Raw genomic sequence first — 23951 nt, forward strand, 5'->3', positions numbered from 1 at the left:
GCGAAGTTGTTGCCCGTCAGTGAGAAATTGCCAGAAGTCCAGATGTCGAATTTCCGGCGGGGTTGATGTGGCGAGAGTAACTTTAAAGTAGAAGGTAGATCGTCTATACTTCAATTGTTACTTGCATAGGCGCAAAAATGTCTCGATTATAGCAAACATTTCATTTTTAGCTACAATAGAAGGGGCAGCAGTCATAGCTGAAAAGCTTAACTTTTCGCAAGTGATAAAACAGAGAAGTACCGTTGCTGCACAAACTCGAACACCAAACTATATTTTGCCCACATCTCCCAGGCACCACGGAAAGGACCGACGGGATCTCCTCGAAAGGAGACGCGCAGAGCAATCGGTGCAGATGTCCCCGAACACATGGTGAGCATCTTGTCTGCCGGTATTCTTTTGTGGAAGATTTTTTTTTCACCACGGGAAAAAATACGGGACTAACTGTCGCGCTCCAGCAATCTCTCAGGTTCATCTCAATGCTGAACTGTTGCAAAGAATAAGTAACAAGGCCGTTGGGAAAAACGCAGCAATGAGCAAATCGCTTCGCCCATGACTGAATCAAAAGATGCGCCTTGATTTTAGCAGTGACGGCAGAGTATACGTTCAATTGATTGAGTTTCGATTGACCTAATATTCATTATTGCAATGATACCGAATATTACCGGAGAAAAACTACCGCATTCCTTCATTATTACACAGTATTTCCGCTCTGCATGGCTCCTATTAAAGAACACCTTTGAAAGTAACAACTTTCAAAGGCTGTTTTTGTTACCGTCATTTTCAGCACGATTGGACGTGCATATCCAAAATTCGAACGTTTTTCTGTTTTCACCAACACTATCGACAGCAGGGCCAATGAAGTGCATACAATTGAAATGTGTGAAAATAAAATAAGCTGCTCATATAAGCAGCCGATGTCATAGAATTGCTTCATTTTTAAGCTTGTTTTGTGCGCACAAGTGTAATTGTTTCACATGATCCTGCAGTATTAATGGTGCTTTTTTAAGGGGTGGTGGCATCAACAAAAATATTTATTTAAAAAACCCGTGAGAGCAGCACACAAACACGACTGCTCGCGGCAATTTCAACGCCAACTTTCCCGCACTACTGACGCGTCGTAAGGCTACTGTTTGGTCGATGTGGAGCAAATAAATGGAAATAAATTAGTTATATGGGCTTATACTTCATGCACACAGTTGCTGAAATCCAAAACAGCGAAAGGTTACTAATAAGCGCACAAACGCACGGGAAGGCGAATGCAATGAGTGACGAGGACGCTGCGCCATCTCTAGGTGGCTCTTGAAACAGACTCAGCATTTAGAAAGCCCCGTTTTCTCTGATCAGTGAGCTCTGAGGGCTCAGTCACCCTCCAGTGCCTGAAACGGAAACGAAGCGCGTGGCTACGCCGCCACACGGCCCAGCTTCATTAAAGGGGCCCTGCAACACTTTGTTCAACTTTTTTTCTAAATCTTAAATGATTCAAGAGCTTAAGATTTAAGTGATTGCAGGGTCTCTTCAATACGGAAAAAGCCCGGCTAGGTTCACTGCTTTTGGTACACGTTATCAACTTTCTCACGACTTGGCGGTTTTGACTGGTCCTCCGAGTCTCTCACGAAGCCATTTAGACGGCACTGAGCAAGCGGGTAATTTGAATCCCTTAAGCATTAATTCCTCAGTGAAGGCTGGGATGTTTTGCGTCGAACGAAATTGTATATTCTGCCTAATATCGCAAATAAGCTTGAAGTTGCAAGTTGTCTTGCAAAGGCAATGTCGGTAATCTTGATTGGTGCCGGTCTCAGGTACACACCCTGCCGGAGCTTCCCGAGCGCCGCATGTGGGCCACCGAGTTGCAGCTGATCCTGTCTTGTGCCGGCATCGTCATCGGAATGGCCAACATCTGGCGCTTCCCCAAGGTCCTGTACGAGAACGGGGGAGGTGCTGCACTCAATTCTAGCCTTCCTTCACGCTCCTATAAAATAAAAAAAATAGTCCAATTACCACCGAAACAGGCGGGGGACAGCTTAAAGGGACAGACCGATTTTCGGCAAGCAAATGCTATCTATCCCAAATGAAATGACATCACTTAAAGCACTTCGAAGCGAAGCGCTTTTCCTGACAGGGCCCAAAAACGTTTGAAAGCAGAATTTTCAGATCTACCAGGCTTAAAGGGGCCATACAAAAAGTGAATGGCCATGCTACCCACCAGCTCATTTCCCGCAACAGAACATACACACTAAACGTTTTTACACCCTTTTAGCCAAAAAGGGCGTAGCATAGGTGGAAAAAGGGTGTTGGGAGGGCTTTACACCCTTTTTCTTGAGTCTCAACACCCTTTTTCTAGCTCTACGCCCTTTTTGTTTGAAAATAAGGGTGTTGATCAACTTCAACACCCTTGGTTTTTCTTAGGGTGTTGAAAGGGTGTGGAAAAGGTGGTCAGCTGTTCATTGAATAAGGCCATGTTCGGATGCATAATAGCACTGTAAAGAAGAAGAAATCCCCTCATATACTCCTCTACTCGCAAGAAATTTCCAAACGCAACAAAAAAAATAATTGATCTTATGCAATGATCGCTCGTTTCCTTATTGGGTGCACTTCATGCCCCAAGTTTAGCTTTGGCACGTGAAACACCAATTTGAACCTTCAAAATTAAGAAGACTGTAGTCGTGTGGCGAAAAGGATGTTTACGAACTGCAACACGCTTGGCTTTCTGTAGGTTGTTGAAACGGTGTGAAATAGGTGTTCAGTTGCAAAAAAAGAACAGCGGAGCTGGGGGTCGACCTAGTTTCTTCCGGTGTTGCTAGGTTTTGTTATGTTTGCTAAGGTTTACACTGTTCTTGCTAAGCCAGGATGACCGCTCAGGGATGAGGCCAAATTTAACCAGATTTTACAAGTCTGTTCCAGTGTGCCCGCCTCCCCCCCCCCTCCCCATTTTCAGGAGATCCAAGAGGGAAACAAGGTAGGTCGGCCCCCAGCGTTGCTGTTTCTCCAGTCTTGCACCACTATTGCAAGCTGCCCGAATTTTTTTACCTTTTAGAATCCAAAAAAGACTAGTACCTTTGAAATGGTACAGTAAGAGGTGCGGATACGCATACGCCCCTTGTGCTCACACTCTAACAAGCTCGAAAGCCGACTTCACTGTCATATTACCCTATCTGCGGTGGTGCACCCTTTACAGGCGCCCCAGTTTTTTCTTTGTATGTTTTTGCTAATGTTGCCGAAACTACCTCCTGAAGCTTAAAGAGCTTCACTGGTAATAAATTATGCCAATTCATATTGCTGTAAACATCGTGAGGCACAACCCCCGCCCGCTTGTAGAAAATGATGTTCAGTCCACCCGTGTAAACAGGTACAAAATGCCTCGAAAATTGGAGGTCTCTCCACCTTTTTTCTTCGTTGGCGGTCTTTTCTCACACCCTTTTTTTCTTTACGCCCTGGTTCTTAGTTTCGAACACCCTAATTTGTAGCTTTACATCCTTCTGGGAAAAAGGGTGTTGAAATAATGAACACCCTTTTTGAAGGGTGTTGAGGTGGTAGGGAAGATTTGTATGATATTTAATAAAATTCTTTAAGTTACGGATCAGAAAAACTACCGCGTAATTAAAAAGTTTTTGCAAATCCACGTGTTGATTTTTATATTCTCGTAGTAAAATCCATACTTCCAAAATTAGCGCTAAAATATCAGTTTTTTGCGACAAGCCCACCGACTCCATCTGGGGGCTTTCCTCTGCTGGGTATAAAAGCAAGAACAGCACATGTATTGCTAAGTAAGTATGCACTCCCTGTACCGCTTGCATCCCGTGTTCCAACTGTAACTTGTACGTATTGGCTGTTTGTGTTGAATGCTGCGCGCTCCGCCGTTTGACGTTGCCTCTGCGCATGCCATCACCTAAAAAAAAAGGGTGTGAGACTCCACACCCTTTTTTTAGGGTGTTGAGCATCCTCAACACCCTTTTTTAAAGGTGTTGAGCTCATCACCCTTTTTTCATCCATACACCCTTTTTTTGCCAAAACACCTTTCAAGGGTGTTAGCCATGGGACAAGATTTTTACACCCTTTTCGGCCCAAAAGGGTGTAAAAAAGTTTAGTGTGTATGATACCCGCTGTGCGAGCAGCTGGAGCCGGCAAAAGCAAACGCAACTTAGGCAGGGCTTACAAGCTTGTCAGACGAGCTATTTGCGCTTAAACTTAGGGCACATTATTTTTGTAGCTGTAAGAATTGTGGGGTGAATCATTAAAGTTACAAAAGAACACGTAAACACCGAAGCAGTAAGTGCGGCACTTTGCCGGCTGCCACTACCTAACACAGCCGTCGGACGTGTTGGACTTGTCTGACACAACACTGACCAACTGACATAAGAGGCACGGTCACTTACATTAACATGTTTGTCGAGTCATAGCTTACGTTTTAGGGAACGGCTATTATGAACCCTAACAAAAATACGGCTGAAGTCCGTCCAGAAGCAAAGTGCGAACACTAGCACTGACTGACTGACTGAATAAACTTTACTGAAGTAAAGATGGTGGAAAGTTGGAAGGGGAGAAAAAGCTGGGAGAATCACAGGTGGAACCCTTTGTCCAGGTCTCCAGTGGCTTCTGCTCCCGTATTCGCCCGGCTGATTAGGTCCTTTTGGATCTGTAAGTCGGGGCTGACGAGGGCGGCCCTCCCTGATTCTCGTGAAGTCAGTGGCGGGTCCTTTTGGTGTTCGGCCCCTGCCCAGACATGTGGGCAGGCCCACGTGGCATGGAAGAGGGTAGCAGTCTCTCCGCATAGCCTGCAGTCGTCTGTGTAGTCGGGATGCCGTTGTCGGAAAATCTTCGCCCAGCAAGATTTATTCAAGAAGGTATTTGTTTGAATATTACGTAGCATCTGGGCCTCGGTTGCCGTTAGTTCACGGTATGGGATTGGATACGTAGCCCGCTCTTTTCTGGCATTTAGTATGTGTTCACCGTACGTAGTGGTGCTAGGGTATCGTAAGGCGCCGGTCACAGAGGGGTGGTGAGGGAATTCGCACGCTCGCCTGTTTGTCGCCTCGTTACACGGCAGTCCCTCGTGTCCAGTGGTCCATTTAATGTTTTGAGCTATCTCGAGGGATTCCGGAAGTACCCTTCGAAGTGCAAGTCGTATTCTTCCTGCCACTAGCATTCCCACGGCCTCTTGAGAATCGGTAATGATGTTGAGGCCGCGGCCGTTTCGTTCTCCCCAGCGAATCTCGAGAAGGAGGACTCCAGTCTACGCGTGCTTTGTGGTGGTGTTTCGCATGTTGATGAAGTCAATGATGTCCCCTTCACGGGTGGGCACCACTAATGCCGCCGTTTCGTCATCATACTTCGCTGCATCGACGTACACGGTATTATCGTGATGTTCGAATTTACTTTGAAGAAAAGTGACCCGGGCCTTTCTTCTTTCTGCGTGGATGTTCGGATGCATGTTTTTGGGAAGGGGCAGCGCCTTGGTGTGGGATCGTTGCGGAAGGTTTAGGTCTGTTTCCTGCTCTTGGCGTCTGCGATAGGGTGGATCGCCTACGTGCCATAAGATTGCCCTCCCCGTGCGGTACTTTTCTAGTATTCGCTGTGCTTGAAAAGTGGCGTGTTTTATCTCGTGCACGGTGTTCGTGAACCACAGGTGAGAGTTAATGCCTACGCCCTGTTCCCCCGCCCCAGGCTCCTTCCTGATGGCCTACACGGTGATGCTGTTGGTGGTGGGCTACCCGCTCTTCTACCTCGAGATCATCCTTGGCCAGTACACGCGCTTCGGGCCGGGAGCCGTCACGCGATGCGTTCCCCTCGCCAGAGGCAAGATGCGCTGTTTCTTGTATACGCTCAGCATATGTTGGCCAACATTGACGGACTTTCTGGCGTCGTTTTTTTTTTTTGTCGTCGCTTGTTTGAAGACGTTTGAAGACGTTCATGCTCTTAACAAAAAGCATGAACATGACGTATGTGTTGGTAAAACGTTTCCAAGATATTATCAAAGGTAGCACGGTTTATACATGTCAGCACTGCTTTTTTATTTATATATATATATATATATATATATATATATATATATATCAACAGCGCCAGTAAGGCATTACAGAGGCCGGGACACTACATGAAGTTTAAAACAGAGAGAGCGCACAAACCCAAAGTTAGTGCCAAGGAAATTTCCGGCATGCTTGAGGTAACATAAAACCTAGACTACCGGTACAACGTGTCTTGCATGCTCTGGAGATGTTCACTGTCATAACGCGTTTCTCGTACTCGTGTTCTGTCGCCTGTAGTCGTTACTCCCGATATCTGCAAAAACCAAATTCCTGTTTACATCGGAAGAGCCTCACTCGCAGCAGCAGGCTGCCCTTGAAGCCTGTACACGAGCGTCTACGTTATAAACGCTGCGAATGTTGTACGTTGTACGGCTGACACAGGCGTGGAGGTGTGCACGGGCTTGGTAAGCCTCCTGGTGAGCGCCTACATGCACGCAATGCTAGCTCAGTCGCTGCTTCAGCTGCTGCTGGCATTCACCGACTTCAAGCTGACCCCTCTGTCCGGCTGCTACGGCTTCTGGGAACATCAGCTGGAGACTTGCTACAAGATTGACAAGGTACGAGGGAATTATCCCGTGAAATTTCGCGTTGCATCGCAGTGGTAGCTGAGTGTGTTGAAGTGAGCCGAGTATGTATCCGACGCAGCGTGTGTGTGGCGTCGTAGACCGAAGAACTACGCACCAATCGGCCCGACGGGGACCCCACAACCGGTCACACCAACCGCACTATCTGAGGCCCTTCAGATACGACGATGTTGTTATGGATTGCGTCAACGTCACCGAGAGCATGAGCGAGCACTTCTTGTAAGTTCTCTCCTGGGAGGCCTTCTAGAATTAGTAAGAAAAATGGCGGCGTTGCTTATGAACATGGCGGTACACTAGCTGTGCGCATCTTTGTGGGTTGATATAATCGCGAATCGGAAATACACACATTCCAATCACTTTCTGCTGCCAACAGTTTGATGAAGCGTATTCTTTTCCATCTTATAGCAGTACACTATCATGCGTGCGTCCTCGACCTGTATACGTCTTACTGCCCTAATATGGGACAATCTACACAGGTATCATACACAGGATAGTTGCGCTAACGCCTTGTGTCGTCGTTCTTTCTGTCCGCGTTTCTTTCTTCAAAGTTTAACCGCTTTCCCACTCCAAGTATTTGTGGCTAGTCAATGGTGACAAAGCCGCAAATCTCCAAACTGTTAACAGTACCTGCAGCAATGTCAAAGCCGAGGAACAGGTGCCGGCGTGTAATTAAGGCTATGTTCCGCGGAATGCGTTCGGCGTTCTGCAGTTTATAAGTGCATGCGCAAACGGGAGCCTTGCAGTTACGCAGCTAAGCTGGCATTTAGTGTGTAATATACATTTGGCGCTTTTCAAGCGACGCTTATTATTTTACATCGAACCCAGAAACGCCTAATTTCTCGTAGCGTCTATCTGACCTTCAAACTCCGCCAAGGTCAAGCCAGTGCATCGCGCGGTTGCGCAGTGAAAGCGCCTAATCGCTTGTTTGTTCCAATGAAAGGCGTGTGGAGATGGAGATAAGGTGCGCGTGCGGTCAGAAAAATGATACAAAGTCGAAAAAAAAATAAGAAAAATTTCTTTAGTTTGTTGCGTTCTCGCTTGTCGTACTGTCGTCTTGTCGTATACTTGTCATGTCGTGATTGTGATGCTCTGTCGTATGTGGTATTCCTTTCGTGATGTTGATGCCCCGTCGCGCCGAATTCCTGTATTGTCGTGATCCTGATGTTTCATCAGTAGGTGCACATGGTTTAAATGTTATTGCCCATTGTGAAGAGTATACCGTAAATGGCAGTTATGTTGTGACTACAGAAATGTTTGTCGTTGAGAAAATTGACTGTGTTGTTTCGACAGAAATGTGTGTCGTAACAACAGATGGCTTTGTAGTAAAAGTTTTTTGTCGTACGACAGGAATTCTTGTTAGGTTTTTGCGGTATTCCTGTTGTGGTTTTAGACTGGGGAGGCGCTGGATGCATACAAGTTCACTGCGCTTTCGCCCCTACACTGGCGACTGCGTCGAGCAGCGTCTGTTTTGTCTTCTGGTGCATGCAGTTGTGTGCGCTCCACTGCGCGCTCTGGCCCGTCAAGCTGGGTTTAACCGCGTCCAGCCGGGACAAATGTTTTCTGTGTCACCTCTTCCACTTTCACAGACTGGAATGGGTCGCGGTCTTTTCTACTCCCCCGCGCAGCCACACGTCGGTGGGAATGTCGCCGCACCACCGGCAGTCGTGGAGCGTGGGCGGTGTGCAGTTCGAGTTGGCGCTCTGCCTGGCCCTCATGTGGGTCCTCCTCTTCATGTGCCTCGTGTCTGGACTGCGCACCACGGGACCGGTATGCGACTACTGCCAGGGTTGTTTTGTTGCGGCGAATCATGGAAGCCAATGCAATGATTTACCTCCAACCTGTGTACTCTGCGGTGATCTAAGCGAAGTTCCCAAGCGCAGGAACGGTGTGAATTTCCGCGTGCCGCGCAACCGTCCGCTCGCCTCTGCCAGGATAATCGAGGCGCTCCCATTTCTCTGCCTACCTTTTCCGACGAAATTTACCTCGCCATTTTCTTATATTTTCGCGTCTCTCGATCTGATGCTTAGTTTGCAACAGTGCCCCAAATATAGGCCAGCTCCCGTTATATATTTATGTTCTGCTAGCTGCGCAACTGTCTGACATCCATTCATTAATTTATTCAAAAGCCTACGCAAGCGCTATGATTTTCCTTTGAATTGGTGTCCATCTGGAGTTGCCTCTGTGGCGTAAAGCAGACGCTTTGCATTTATCTATTTTCTGAATTGCCATGGAAAAAATTCTCAATGAAATTCGTTTACCATCAAAAGGCTGCCTTTTCTGCTCAAGCTTTGACCTGAACACGCGCTGCCAGACGTTGCTGCTGAAGAGCTCGAGATATATCTTCGAAGCACACGTCTGCGTACACAGTCCACTTAAGCGCCTGATATTGTCCTCAATTTTACGGGCAAGTGTTTACTAAAAGCCCCGTCTATGAAATCGGCAACACTGTGAGAGGGCAGCGACCGCCGGAAGATCTAAAGCCCCTCCATACTGCTCTCGTCCGCCGCCTCTGCCCGTGATTTATTTATTTGAAGTGCTCACCAACAGCACAGGGCCTTCTCGGGTGATGCACCGCACACATAGGTACAAAGAATACGAACAGGCAACATACATAGATGCATGGGTACAAGGAATACAAACAGTACAAATATGGGCAGCGTGTAAATCAAAAATTGGCAAATGTGGAAGTGCAGATAGATATATACAAAAGTGTTGTGTTATCTAAGGAGACACAAACATTTTTGAACGGTAAAGGCTCGGAGGACGTGTCTGGAGTATGCACAGGAGAACACGTACGAACCTGGGCAAGGTAGCGCTGTATGTGAGGAAACACGAGAGCAGGGAGAGAAGTGCAGGAGCGATCTCTCCACAGCATGCGTATTCAAAATATCATACATTTCAGAGAGCGCTTAAACAGTACCAAATCGCTGCAAAAAACGCCTATAGGAGATAGAAACAGACTAGTTATAGGTGAGCTGGCACCGGCTGGCTGGTGCCACACTCATTGATCTGTCTACATCAAAGCATCCATGCGGCCGTAGTGGTCTGCTTGGCACTCGCAGATGGACAGAGCTTACGAGGCAAGGGAAGTCGAACTTCGAGTGAATACAATTAAACAGAAAAGCCAGGTCGCGCCTGGAGCGCCTCGCTGATAGCTCATCTAAATTCAAGATCTTCAGAAGCCCACCGTGCTCATATCGGCTCATAGGTGAATGGTGAATACCGTTCTAGTAAAGCGCTTCTGAATCCTTTCTAGTCGAAGGGAGGACGAAGGGCTTAAACAATTCCAAATTGCACTAGCAAAGTCGATCTTGGGCAAAATGAGAGCGCGATACAGTGAAACAAAGCATGATCGGTCGGTGAAATCCCTGGTCGCGCGGGAAATTACGCCAAGCGTACGGAGACAGGAGTTGGTCAGATAGTTCACATGCGCGTTAAAAAGCAGTTTCGCATCCATCATTACACCCAAATCGCGCACTACGGTAGCGCGTTTTACAGGTTCACCGAGCAGCAAGTACGTAAAAGTGAGTGGGGAAGACTTGCGAGTGTATGATATTACGATGGTTTTCGAGAGGTTAAGTTTTAAATAGTTGCAGTCACACCATGCAGAAACTGCGTTGATGTCATTTTGCAGCAGTACACGATCGTAAGGTGAAGAAATAGTGCGATAGAGCTTCATATCATCGGCATACTGGGAGAGCGAACAGTGCTTAATAGCGGGGTGTATGTAATTAACAAAAATGTTAAAAAGGAGAGGGCCCAGTGTCGAGCCTTGAGGTACGTACCCCTGAGGTCATCGGGAAGGACAGGGAAGTAGCGCCTTTGTAACTAACACAATTGGACCTGCCTTTTAAGTAGCTGCCGAACCACTGGCAGAACTCAAGGGAAAGACCGTATGCGGACAATTTGCGAAGTAGTAGATCGTGATTAACAATGTCGAAGGCCTTTCTACAGTCAAAATATACTGTATCGACCTGTTGGCGAGACAGTACTGGAGGGCCGATGTCGTTTAGAAAACAGGCAAGATTTGAATCTACCGACCTTCCGGGCATGAAGCCGTGTTGGTCGGAATGAATTAGTGGATGCATAGCTTATAAAAGGTATCGATGCAATACCTTTTCGAAGACTTTGGAAAATGAAGACAGAGGAGAGATTGCCCTATAGTTTGGAGTATATGGACGGGCTTTAGGAAGATCAGGGCATCTAGGGGTGGAGAGGAGCCCACGAGGGAAGGAAGGAAATGGGGATTCCATTCACGCTCTTCCTATCGGGCCCCCGTATACCACATGGAACAGCTGTGGGATTCGTAATTGTCGCAAGCTCCAAATACGAACGAGCCTGTAGGGAGTTATATATGAATGCTATGAACTAAGATGATTTCGGAGAATTCATTGCGAGTAAGGCCAATATAAATGACGTGTGCAGTTATGACGCATAACCACATATGTATTCATGACCAATGGTACAGGGACCCTCGCGTTTATCTTCTGTGCTGTTTCGAACACGGTGATGCAACACTACGCAAATAATTTCCAAGCGAGCGGTGCGTTGAAGAGGTGTTTCATCAGCCCGACGCCTCCGCGTTATTGCTGCTTGAAAGCATCGTCAGTGCGTAATGAAGTGTTGAAGTTTTGTGATGTAATTAAGTTTTCCTTCCTTCCTTCCTTCCTTCCTTCCTTCCTTCCTTCCTTCCTTCCTTCCTTCCTTCCTTCCTTCCTTCTTCCTTCCTTCCTTCCTTCCTTCCTTCCTTCCTTCCTTTCGTCCTTCCGTCCTTCCTTTCTTTCTTTCTCAGCGGCTGTCAATGCTGACGTTGCTGCCGGTCGGAATTACCGTTCTGCTCATGGTGGAAACCTTGTGGAAAGAAGGCTCTGCTATCGGAATCTGGTTCATGCTTGCACCACGCTGGAGGCGGCTGCTCGACATCACCGTGCGTTAACTCCCCTCTCGTGCGACATAAGTACAGAACCCGGCTCTCCGTAACAGAATGTTGTAAAAGATCGTACTGCGGGATAAAAAAATAGAAACCTAGGACCAAGCCGCTACCTTATTTATTATTTATTTATTTATTTCCAGGTACTGTTGGCTGATTGGGCTGTTACAGGGGTGGGGTAAACATCTGACATAACAACCGCCATGTCAAGCGTAAAGAAGAAATGCATAGCCGATACAAAAAGAATACATCATTACACTACATTCTAGAACTTACATGCTACATCACATACATCACAAAATACACTTCACAATACTACATCCTACAACGTGCATGAGACAAGTTACAGTAAATACATTCAAATTTACAATAGAACACAGGCACACATACGCAAAAAAAAAGTAATCACCGTTCACGAAGATTCACTTAGAAAATATTTCGTAACATTGTTTTCATGTTTGATTTTACCCGAGGGACAAATTCACATGTCAGGCTCAAATTCCACAAAATTTTGCGACCTTACTCGACTGGTTCGAATGAAAGAAAATATCTGACGACACATATTTCTGAGATGTGAACGCAGAACCATACAGTATGTCTAACTGAACGCCACTGAGTGCTCCTTGTAATCTTGCATTCTGAGTGAAGCTTTCAAGTTTTGCGGTGGCCTATGTTTTCGAGTATTGCAATTAAATCGTTGCGGGTTAATTTTAGGGTTTCAATGGTAGCATGTTCGCTGTAAAGCGGAATAACCTGAATGATATCGCTGATAATTTTATTGCCAGGAAGAGCAGCCTGTCTCCCTGGTTGACAGTTGCGCCGCTGGGTAAGGGAAGCGTTGCCACGCTTGATGATGTGTCGCTGCCGGCCGCACTTTCCACTTTCCACGTAATCCTGCGGATGCCCAGGCGTTACCTATAGCAGTGCGGTCTTTTTCTGGTGTTCTGTTGTGCCAGAGCGCCCAGCCCAAATTCGCTGCACGGGGTGACGCGCCGGCAGCGTGGCCGATTCGTGCCTCGACCAAACCGCCCGCGGCCGACAGGCCCAAACTTGCATCGGCGCAGAGTCGCCTCTCCTTTTCCCGTCGTGGCGGCTCGGCTGAATCATGCATGGGGCGAGCATCCGGCAGCAGACGCGGAACAACATGCCTGGAGAGAGTGCCGCTGTGTCGCCCTCTCTTTCCCCGTCCTGGCAGCTCGGCTGACGCAACCGATTCGCCTCCATTCGTCGGGTTTCAAACTTCGGCCAGCGAGAGTCCCGATTGGAGCGATTCAAACTTCTCGGGGCTGCAACAGACTCCAGGGGGTTATAAAACGTACCCTCCCGGAAGCACAGCGAGCGCGGCACATTTTGGAGGCACCGAAGGGAGGCATGCTGCCGCCTTTGTGCGAGCCATGTCACGGTTTTGTTACCCTTGTACATACTGTATATAAATGTTGCTTCAACTTTTCGTCGGCTCGAGAACTTCATCGCTCTGCTCTGCGCCGCGTCGATAGCGGACGGAGCAAGGCAACGTCGCTACACCGGTGACTGCGCTCGGTTGGCCAGTCGCAACAGTGGTGGCTGCGGTGAGAGGGCCCAGACCAAAGAGTGGTGACAGGGTCGGGATGGGCGATTCACAACAGTTCTATTAACGCGAAGCACGTACTGTAGAATGCTCCGCAGTCGCGTTTTAGTTTCGGAGCCGTTTCGCTGCCTCAGACACCACCGACGCCGGCTGCTCGATCAATGGACCATTTATGCTTCCACAATAAAACCAGCTGATCCATAACAAGGCGAACGAATTCGTTTTGCCACTGCAATGGACTCCATGAGAGTATTTCTCAACCTGGATAAATCATGTAAATGTGATTCCGAATAATGATGCCAGCCAAGTTTGACAGATTTCTAGTGAATCCCCATGCAGGAAGATTGTGAGCAAACACAAAATTCGCAAAAAATACGGCGTTTTCTCGCGAGTTGATAATTATGTACATTTTGGTGTTGGCAGTAAAAAAATCTGACCAGCATCTTATAGATTTTAGAATAAACACACTGCACTAAACCATCACGAAGGCCGACTCGTTACCTACCCATTAGCTTTTGGACTTTAGCGACCGCAAGCTGCCTAAACACTCAAGAAAGGAGGCCTGATTCTGGTGGATTGTTTCTGTAATATACAAACTCGAACAATTTGCCGAGCTGTACCTACAACAATAGGATTGGAGTGCGCAGCAGATTGCTCGGCCAATTCCTCCTTCCCTCCTTCCTTGTCCATGATGAAGGAATTGCACCATCAGCAAACGTTTCTTGGTTACGCAGGTCTGGACACGCGCTGTTGAGCAGACGCTGTTCACCTTAGGCATCGCCTACGGGCCAGTGGTCACCTTCGGCAGCTTCTGCCGTTACTTCGAGAACGTGCACAGGTAACCCCGTACACACGGTCACGGCATCACTTGAATGTGGCATTCGGGACGACGAACTGTGGCCGCAAGAAATAAACTCATTTACCCATATATTGTTCGCGCATCAGAGTAAACCTCTTTTTTTAAAACTGCAACAAGCTGTCTAACATAGGCCGGAGGCAAGGATTACGCTAGTCTATGTCCAACGTTTGACAGATCACCACCAATGACTCTAGGGCGGGCTAGGGATAAATGCACAAACGCGACTTCTGTCATTAATTTTTCGCACGACAGTTTTCTGACGCCAGAAACTAAGAAAGCAGGTTGGCGGAGGTTTCTGGGAATCCTTCAGCAAATGCCCTTACCAAGCATGGTTGCAGTCAAGTGGACAGTGGTGGATATACGTCAGGATGGCTTGAATAAACTTAATGTTAACTGCGGGAGTCACGATGGTGGGCCGTGTCCCACATGTATGATGAACTCACTGCAATTAGGTCGAACCTTTTAAGACCTCGGTAGCTCAGAGTAACGGGCCGAACACACCTCGTTGCAGGGTGGTGTTCCTGGTCACCCTTATGGCCGTGGCAGCCAGCCTGATGTACGCCACCATCGTGTTCTCGTCGCTGGGCAGGATGGCGCTGAACCTCAACATTCCCGTCCAGAACATTGTGCACGGAGGTATTCTATGGCACGTGCTCAGCACACGTAGGGCACATATATTTGTGCGCCATGCATGCAACAGATCGCAAAGCTTCAGCAGAGCGGGTTTTGAGGCTCGCGCGTCGGCTGGTTGCAGTACCAGAGCGCTTGTGTGCCGCCACTGCGCCATCGAGGGGGCCGGGCCTTAGCTACCTGAGCCACGGCCGCTCGATGCTCTCGGGCGTATTTTTTGCATGCACATTTGCCCTGCCACTCCGCTCAGACTTGCATGTCAGACGGAAAATATGCTCGGCTGTGAAACTGTTCGTACTAGACGTAGACGCAATGTGCTGTCGCCTGCGCCACGGCTGCTCGATGGAAACAAGACCTTGTTTCCATCGAGCGGCCGTGCCTGCGCTATGAAATGTATCAGAGCACATGGACGGTAAAAGATGTGCTCACAGGTACGCAAGTGCACAGGCGCAGGAAAGATGGCTAATGTAGTTCGATAATACTCCTGACGTCACGCACTTTGTCGTGTGGATGATGGTGCGTAAGTTGCCGGGGGATCGCTGGAATGAACCATAGGCACTCTTTAGTACTCGGGTGCGTTATTGGTATTTCTTTAACCAAACGTGGGGCTTCGAAAAAAAATGTCCCCTTTCTATTGTTCATGGGTTACATTGCCACCATAACGTTTTTATCGCGTTAAGAAAGGCTGGGGTCACATTGTTTGCAATTATCTCCTATGTTTTTGTTAACTGGGGTTATGGCACGCGGCTGACAGCCGTGGTCAACTTTGTTGAACAAATGCAAAACAATACAGTACCCGACACAAAGCGTAAGGCTAATCTTTTGCGCTGAGTGGCCAGTGCTAGAATGCAGTGCAAAGGCCAATAAAAGGCTTTCGAGAAATCATTTCCGGCGATCGTAGGTGAGCTTTTACGCGGTATGTCACAAATTAGTCGCAGTTACGCTTCAAGTATAGCAGGCATGTTAGCAATTATACGGGACACTAAAGTTATCAGAAGATCATTTACTTGTGCGTAATGTATGCGACTTGTTTATCGGGACATCTCATCGTGAAAAAGGCAATTTAGTTTCTTCGTTTTCTTTTACGGTACGCAACGCAGGCCAGAGCGTGATCTTTGTGGCGATGAGCAAGTACTCTGTGCACTGGGTCTTCTCCGTCCTCTTCTTCGTTCTCGTCATCATTGCCGGCACGAATTCGCAGGTGAGGGGGCTGTCCAATGTACGTGGCGAAATATTTCCTATTGTAGCCAAACTTGACAGGTGCGAGAGGTGATCCATTTTATTACAGAAACACCCCTTTAGGGTCACAAAGGTCTCATCAGTATGACCGTAATATTTAGCACTTCTCTCCACCGGGGCCTGTGTAATTTGAAAACACAAATATCACTTGTTGTGGGTTTAGGTGAATGCATACGCTGAGGAGGAAGTAGACGTCTAATGCCGTGATCGACTGCGCTTTTGCACCAGCGGCTCTAAGAGGGCATACTTTCGCACGTTCCTGTGCGCAGATCTCCCTGGCGGACGTCGTGCTGACCCACTGGGGCGACTGCTTGCTCGCGGTGCAACGGAATCGGCGGCCCTTCTTAATGCTCTACTGCGTCCTCGGCTTCCTCCTGGGGCTTCCCTTCGTCACTGGGGTACGGTACGCTGCCATTCGACACATAATCACAAACCATCAGGCGTAACAGATCAATATCCCCGGTCAAGTCAGGTCACGAACAAATCATGAAGAACAAGATCAACAAGCCAAGATCAAAGAATCAAAGAATCAAGTAAAGTTCAAGAACAAGAACAAACAAGACAAGACGTCTACTAAGCATCCAAGTCGACAGTGAAGATCAATTTTTAGAACAAAGTGTTCTTAACGTTTAGTGTTTGTTATTTTTATTTTAATACTTGTAGAGTTTTCAGATTTTTTTTCGTTTCTAACAAAAATTTTTCTTGAAAAAAAAAAAACCCGCTGATAGCTTTGCCCGTTCCTGGGCGGTGGTCGATGGTGTAGATCTATCTTCTCTTCCCCATTACCCCAGCCTTTTCCTGCCCCAACCACCTTTCTACCACTACCTCAACCCATATTTCTACCCCCTCCTCTTCCTTTTCTTTCCCTGCGATACATATGTGGTGCAGGCTGGGAACCTCTTTCCCTCTCACACTCACTCACTCACTCACAGCGTGCTCTGTGGGGGAGAAGGGCGGGACTCACCGAGTTGGTGTTTCCGCGTTAACGTCCGCTAATTGCCGAAAGGACAGTGAGTGAGTGAGTGAGTGAGTGAGTGAGTGAGTGAGTGAGTGAGTGAGTGAGTGAGTGAGTGAGTGAGTGAGTGAGTGAGTGAGTGAGTGAGTGAGTGAGTGAGTGAGTGAGTGAGTGAGTGAGTGAGTGGGTGAGTGAGTGAGTGAGTGAGTGAGTGAGTGGGTGAGTGGGTGAGTGAGTGAGTGAGTGGGTGAGTGAGTGAGTGAGTGAGTGAGTGAGTGAGTGAGTGATACAGATTTGTAATCATTGAACGTAATAATGTTATGCGACTGACTCCTCCTGCAGAACGCTCGCGCCTGTTAGTGCAAGCAACTTCCGACTGAGCAAGATGCGCCTTTCCCGCGCTTGCCGCAGGGTGGCCTGTACCTGGTGCAGCTAGTGGACAGCCAGGTGGTCGGTTTCCTGCTCACCTACGTGGCCCTCTTCGAGCTGCTGGCCATTATGTGGATATACGGTGCGAAAATCATTTGCATGCGAGAAAATATTCTTAGCGCCTTCTGGTGGCTCTCAGGAGAATTACCGAAGCGACAAAATAATCAAAAGGTGCATATGCCTTAAATTTCTAAGAAATTAAGATGTTGGAGAACTGCGCTTCCCTCAGTTGCCCCAATCATAAGAACTAAATATTCTTTGTCGAACTGAAATCCGTTGAAACTGCAGTGCTTCGGCAGCAAGCGCAGACGAAAATCGCATAAGAGGGGTGCAGATTGTGTGTGTGTGTGTATTCACACACACTCTCCTCAAACTGCCTCGAAAGTTGAACGGGAATGTACGCTCAAAAATAAAACGTGGGAGGAAAAATTCACTTCCAAGTTTCTTTTGCCTGTGCCTACTATAAGTATCTTCTCCATAACTGCACTTTTTTCCTTTAAATACGAGGTGAAATGATATTTGTGTTATTGTTCATTCTGTTATTACACCGACCTGTGAAATTCAAAAGCAATAGAACCACCGCAAGAGAACGATCTTATCTGATTCTTTGCTCGTTGTTTGCAACCAGCTTTACGGGTTTCGTTCGGTTGCGGTAGCAGGCACTGTTCGTACGTTTTCTTATTGCAAGTTTTATACACCTATTCTTTTTTTATGGTACAATGAGCACGATTCACAGTTTGAGTCCGAAGAAGGCGTGCCATCTCCGATTCACCCACACAAAACAGTGCGAAAATGTTACTTCTATTTGAAGAGCAAACCGCACTGAACTGTTATTTGGTTCATACTAACCTTGGCTGAACTTGACTGAATAGTGCATTAGTTTCTCATCTTTAAATAGTACGTTAGATCTCTTCTCTCTTTAGTTTTCTAGTTGCTGCCCTATGTTTGATGGCATAATTGAATTCTAGATTTTTTAGCGCCACTAAATGAAATTACTTGAAATTTCATACGTAATCACTATCTTCTTTAGCTAGCTTTAGCCCATGCCTTTTTTATTTCTTTCTTCTTTCTCTTCTTTTAATTTGGCAACATGACGTTACATTCGTTTTAAACAGACACTGTTAATAAGCTACAGTTTATGGTGGAGCAAATGTTGACAATAATTCTAAAATTTGAAACAATTATGAGGAGAAAGCGAACTAAAGTGATTAGGCAGGTATTCTCGGTTGCATAGTGCCGGGATTCACAGCGCCTGCCCATTCGTATAGGCCACAACGTTTGATGACAGCGTTATAAGCGAAGCTTTCTACCGATGCAGGGCTGGAGCACCTGAAGCTGGACGTGTTGCTGATGCACGGTGATCTGTCGGCCGTCAAGCTCGAGGCCGCCTGGTGCGTCCTCATCCCCACCGTGCTGGCCGTGAGTTAAGAACATATTGCTTAAAATTTCACCTAGGATAGAAAAAACTGCGACGACAATTCCAAGACGGGATAAATAAAAAAAAAACTGTGGTCGATTCCTCTGTCATTGGAATCAGTAGAACACGAAAGCGAAATGCGCAGCGAAATCTGAAGCTTAGCATGATTTGCGGGTCGGCCGCTGTCTTGTGGGTGTGTTTGGCGAACGACGCCCTGCTGGCGGGTCGCTTCGGCAAAGGTTTACGGGCGTCATTTCCGTGACGGATATGACGTCAGTGAAATTTTAGTTTAAACCGGCATAAAACACTTTCGTGTTAAAATATAAAACCCGAAAGCGAACAACCCCAAGTATAACGTACTTTTTAGTACTGAAGGTTGCTTCCCCGCAAGAAGACCCTGTGTGCAGGGGTGCACCCTTTACAGGCCGCTTGCTTCATTGTACTGGCGTCACTTCCGTGACGGATATGGCGTCAGCGAAATGTCTGTGGATCCGGGACTAAAACACTGTCGTGTTTGCATACAAGCAAAGCACGCAGTACGGCTAAGAGTGCTCGCTGAGGATTCGCTATGCCCTCCGCGTGTGCCATGTACACAGGGAACCCTGGTGACGAACATGCTGTCCGGCTGCAGTTCTCTCCGAATCGGGCCCGTGGCATATCCGGTGCACATGTGCTACGTCGGCTGGAGCCTCATCATCGCGGGCGCCCTCCAGGTGCCCCTCTGGGCAGTGCTGGAGGCCATCAAGAACCAAGCCGTGAGTGCCCTCTTACGGACTCTCTGGGGACAGGGGACAGGGGTGTGCGGGCCTTATGGTTGTCCCAGTTGAGTTATGTTACGCTCGTGTTTTGAGAGGTGAATGCACTCGACATTTGCAGTAGAATGCCGTTTTTTTTTATTTTATAGTCATTTCCCTAGCGTGGATAGATATTTTCGTGTTGTATTTTACTTTTCAACATTTCACTTCCTTTGCAGGGTGTTGGAAGAGTGACACTTGCGGAAATTTAAACCCTGGGATTTCAGATTTTACGGTTTCAAATGTCCCCGAGATGCATTGTACCCCTGTTGTGTCTGTAAACATGCTTCCGTCAGAGTTCCAAACATTGTACAGGGGCAAGAGGCTATATACGGGGTCAGGCGGCCGCAGTACTGCCGCAAATTAGTCTTATCATCTAATATCCGCGCTAACTGCTTTCGGGGCTTTACAGAGAATTCACTGGTTCTTTTCCTACTCCACAACGCAAGACACAGCTAGCGGATTTAACGCTTAACAGGTCACAAAAATGCAATTGTATGGCGCTTTCAGTTTACGTGCGTCCATTTTACTAGCACTTATTTTCTTTGTGTACCCCCTCTCACACAAACAATAAAATAGTTCCCCCCTCTTTTTCAGAAAAGAAATAAAAGTCCCGTGCCAGGCACGGAATCCTAGCACGTTCGCATGTGACAAGCATAAAGAGATTTGTGTTACTTTCGTTTTTTTGCTTGTTCATTTGTTTGTTTCTCCAGAGAGCGTCCTGTTCTCTTTAATGACCACAGAAACTGGACCGATGTCTCATCCCGGCATCCGCGACGGAACTGCAGTTGAACGCCATGTCCAGTTCGGACCCACCACCGCTGGCGACAGTACGGCATCGTCTCTGACGGTCTCTGTACAGCCTCCCGCATTCCGTAATGAAATGCGCGTCTTTAAATAAGGAACTGCCACGTCACCCACGCAGACGATATTTGCAGATCAAGTGGATGAACTCTGCTTATTATTAATCCTTTGTCGATTGTATATTGTTTTGTTATTATATATTGTATATTATATCCTACGTATAGTGTATATTGTTTACTGTAGGAATGTTTCTCCCCTCTTAGTTATAACTGAAACTATTTTTGCAATGTGTGCCAAAAAATTTTAGCACTGCCTTGATTGATTAGTGTGTATGGAAGCATGCTGGGACATCGAAAAATGCACAGGAAACTGCGGTGGAACTAAAATAAAACTTCTCATGTAGGCTGAGAGGGAGTGGCTGCAAGAGCATTATATGGAAGCAAATTTACTGCGTTTACTTTAGCCAAAAACGAAAAAATTTCTCCCGCCTCCCCTCGCGGGAACCCCTGTGTAGATGCGACGCACAGGGGGTTCCGTTGTTGTTTCCGTTAGGTTGATTCTCCCATCGCGTGAAACGTGCCGTGAACCCCCTGCCGCGGCTATGACGCAACGTGGCGCGGCTATAACGCAACACAATCCACTTTAATCCAATCCAAATCCAAGCCAAGCCAAGCCAATCGAATCCAATCCAATGCCCCTCGCGAGAGAGTGTTCGCTATCGGAGAGGAGATTGGGGGAGGGGTGTGGACGGACAACAACAACGCCGTATGGAGGGACAAGGCGAGTGAATGAGATCCAGTCGCATCTAAAAAGGAAAGGCCGTGGTTAAAATTCTGGTGAAAGTCATTCCAGTGCGGCACGCACGTGCTAAAGTAGATGCACGATGTGAGTTTTGTGATGTTGACCACTTCCGTAGTTGATAACCTGATTTGCTTGAGAAGACAGTGAAACCATTGTAAACGTTGTTTAACCACTTAAAGGGACCCTGCAACACTTTCTTTTCAACTTTTTTTTTTGAAATCTTAAATGATTTCGGAACGTAGTCAACCAACACACCAAGTGCTTATATTAGGGGGTCGCAAAGCACCTTAGCCAAAAATTACTGCTCTATTCCCATCAGATAACTTAGAAACTTGCTCAAAAGATTTCCTTCTCTTTCCCAGTCTTGGAGCTCTTTGCCCGCTGGAATTACGTCATTACAGCGATGTAGCGGCTATTGGCCGGCTTTCTTTCAGTGGAAGCAATGAACGCATTCGATAGCCACTTTAAAAAGAAAGCCACAAAAGGCAAAGCAGAAGCGAAAGCCGTATCTGCTGCGACGGGCAGATCCCGCAGTGCCGCAAATTCGTGCTGGCGATATATGGGCCTCGTGTGGCGGTATGGTGGCGCCCCTGATATGCTGCGTTCAGAGCCATCTTGCGGACAACGAAGGCATAACTTTTGAATACCGCGAGAAGACGACGTGCCGAAGCATGGCATTCGGCGCAGTGTGAATTATTAGCAAGAGAAAGAACGAATGGCCGCTATTCATTTGCAATGTTTCGCGAACAGCCAAACGATACTTTAATAAACAGAAAATTGTTCGCAATGGTTGCAGGAAAGCGATTGATCACACAAAAATCAGTTGTACTCAAGCGCGGGATTGTCTGAACGGGCAGTGCCAGGACGCCACGTATCCCGAAGAGATGGGAGCGTGGATACGCTCCGAAGACCCGAAGACGCAAAGAAGGGCCATCCAGCGGCTTGAGGAAGCTTTGGCGAAGCAGCGGAGAAAGGGAGCCGACGACCCGTCTAACGGGCGCGGAGGCACCCGAGTACCTGTCGCCTAGTTGGAGCACAACATCCTCGAGGTCTAGGCTCTGGGACTATCGGACTCTAATAGCCGTAGTCTTAAGATAGGGAACATCCGCGCCCTGCGAGGCCGGGGACTTCCCACACGCCGGATGTGTAAATAAATGTTATTTCTCTCTCTCTCTCCGCGCTGCGCGCGGACACACCGTCATTTCGCAACGTCTTCAACTGAACACCAACGGCGGCTCCCTAATAAAAATTACGCCCACCTCCCCTCGCGGGAACCCTGGTGTGATGCGACGCTGAGGGGGGTTCAAGCGCAAGCGGAGAGCAACCGTCGACCGAAAGGCCGCCGGAGAGCGGCACAGCGGTTATATGCGCAGCGCACCCGAAGGAGAGGAGACCGCGGTGAGAGAAAGTACTGCACATGCGCAGCACCGCGCGCAGCGCCGCCCACCGGCGGAGTGAGAGCGTGCTGGGCCGCACACCCGCAGATGTTGAGAGAGAATGTTCGCTCTCACCTGGGCACGCGCCGGCGCCAGTGCGTCTGCCGCGGCTATGACGCAACACAATCCACTTTAATCCAATCCAATCCAAATCAAATCCAAGCCCAGCCTAGCCAAGCCAAGCCAATCTAATCGAATCCAATCCAATGCCCCTCGCGAGAGAGAGTTCGCTATCGGAGAGGAGGGGGGGGGTGAGCGGAGGAGAGTGCGGACGCCGACGACGACGACGGACGCACGCAGGAAGGACGGGGCCGCCGACAAGAGATGCTCTCAGCGTCGCATCTAAAAGATAAAAAAATTACGCCCATCTTCCCGCGAGGGAACCCTGATGTGATGCGACGCATCGGGGGGCTCAATTGGCGTTTCCATTGGGTTGATTCTCTAAATCGGGTGAAACGTGTTGTGAACGCGTATGATGCATTCCATCACATGCGGGTGTTCTCATACGCGGGGCGATGGGCGTAATTTTACTTTAGCGTTTGGAGTGACGCTGGTATTGGATTGTGTCACACCACTCGCTGAAGGGACCGTCGCTTCCATCACGTCTTCATCGGAAGAATCGAGTCAAGCACGCAGTCGTCAAGCAAAGTGACGCGAAGTCGCACGAGAGCGAGCGCTGACTGAACCGGCGCAGCGCGCTACCCGCTTTATAGCCACAGCGCCTGAAGGAGAGGAGACAGCGGAGGAGAGTCGCGCATGCGCGCACTTGCACGACGGGAGCGGAGCGAAGCGAGAGAAGTGCGCGCACGCACCTGTTGTTTATGATAATGAGACGGAGTGAGAGCGTTGCGCACAGCTGTCGGAGAGAAGAGCGGAGGAGAGTCGCGCATGCGCAGGTGGCGAGCGGACGCCGCCGACGCCGACGCAGGAGGGACATGCCTCAGAGCAAGAGATGCGCCGCATCTAATAGAAAGACGAAAACCTGCGAGCCCACTTACGAGGAGAACGAGACGACTTCAGGGGAGAGAGAGAGATAGAGTGCGTGCGTGTGCGTGTGCGTGTGCGTGTGTGTATGTGCGTGTGCGTGCGTGTGCGTGCCCGATCGCTCCACCAATCCAGAATGTCCTGTTCTGTGGGGCCCCTGGCCCCCGCGAGAGCATTCGATGACGGCAGCGTCCCAACGGCGCTGGAAACGTTTTCATTTCTTCAGCTTTAGGTCGGGGTCAAGGCATAACTGGTATCACCTAGCAGTTGTAGTGAAGAGAATACAGGCGACGTGTCTTCCACTTTTAGGAGCGAATTTTACCCGTGTAAACTCCATTGCGCGTTGTCGGTGTTGTGTGTTCGAAGTCGCGGCGAAACGTTCGTGCGTATATTGCGACGCCAAGGATATACGGCTTCAAGAGCCCGAAGATTCAGGTTTGTAGAGGCAGGTATTAGAAAATACAACTGTCCAGCAAAACCCTACCTAAAACTGCTGAAA

At 48.2% G+C, this 23951-nt stretch overlaps 1 protein-coding gene across 1 annotated transcript; it reads left to right on the forward strand.

Moving 5' to 3' along the window:
- Positions 1–1832: 1832 nt before the first annotated feature.
- LOC144175256 (sodium- and chloride-dependent glycine transporter 2-like) lies at positions 1833–20331 on the forward strand. The gene is made up of 14 exons (XM_077704351.1): positions 1833–1935; positions 5662–5793; positions 6405–6580; positions 6669–6826; positions 8233–8374; positions 11400–11534; positions 13839–13942; positions 14475–14599; positions 15694–15794; positions 16102–16230; positions 17199–17298; positions 18535–18635; positions 19230–19388; positions 20171–20331. Exons 1-14 carry the CDS (start codon positions 1833–1835, stop codon positions 20273–20275), a joined length of 1770 nt encoding a protein of 589 aa, XP_077560477.1. The 3' UTR covers positions 20276–20331.
- Positions 20332–23951: the final 3620 nt, after the last annotated feature.

This window comes from Haemaphysalis longicornis, unplaced genomic scaffold (genome assembly GCF_048455015.1).
Source record: "Haemaphysalis longicornis isolate Haplotype H1 unplaced genomic scaffold, Haemaphysalis longicornis Haplotype H1 scaffold_3, whole genome shotgun sequence".
Lineage (NCBI taxonomy): Eukaryota > Metazoa > Arthropoda > Arachnida > Ixodida > Ixodidae > Haemaphysalis > Haemaphysalis longicornis.

Coding starts and splice junctions, on each gene's coding strand:
- LOC144175256 (XM_077704351.1), top strand. CDS start 1,833: ATGTGGGCCACCGAGTTGCAGCTGATCCTGTCTTGTGCCGGCATCGTC. Junction 17,299..18,534: donor GGCCATTATGTGGATATACG/GTGCGAAAATCA, acceptor CTACCGATGCAG/GGCTGGAGCACCTGAAGCTG. Junction 18,636..19,229: donor TCATCCCCACCGTGCTGGCC/GTGAGTTAAGAA, acceptor CCATGTACACAG/GGAACCCTGGTGACGAACAT.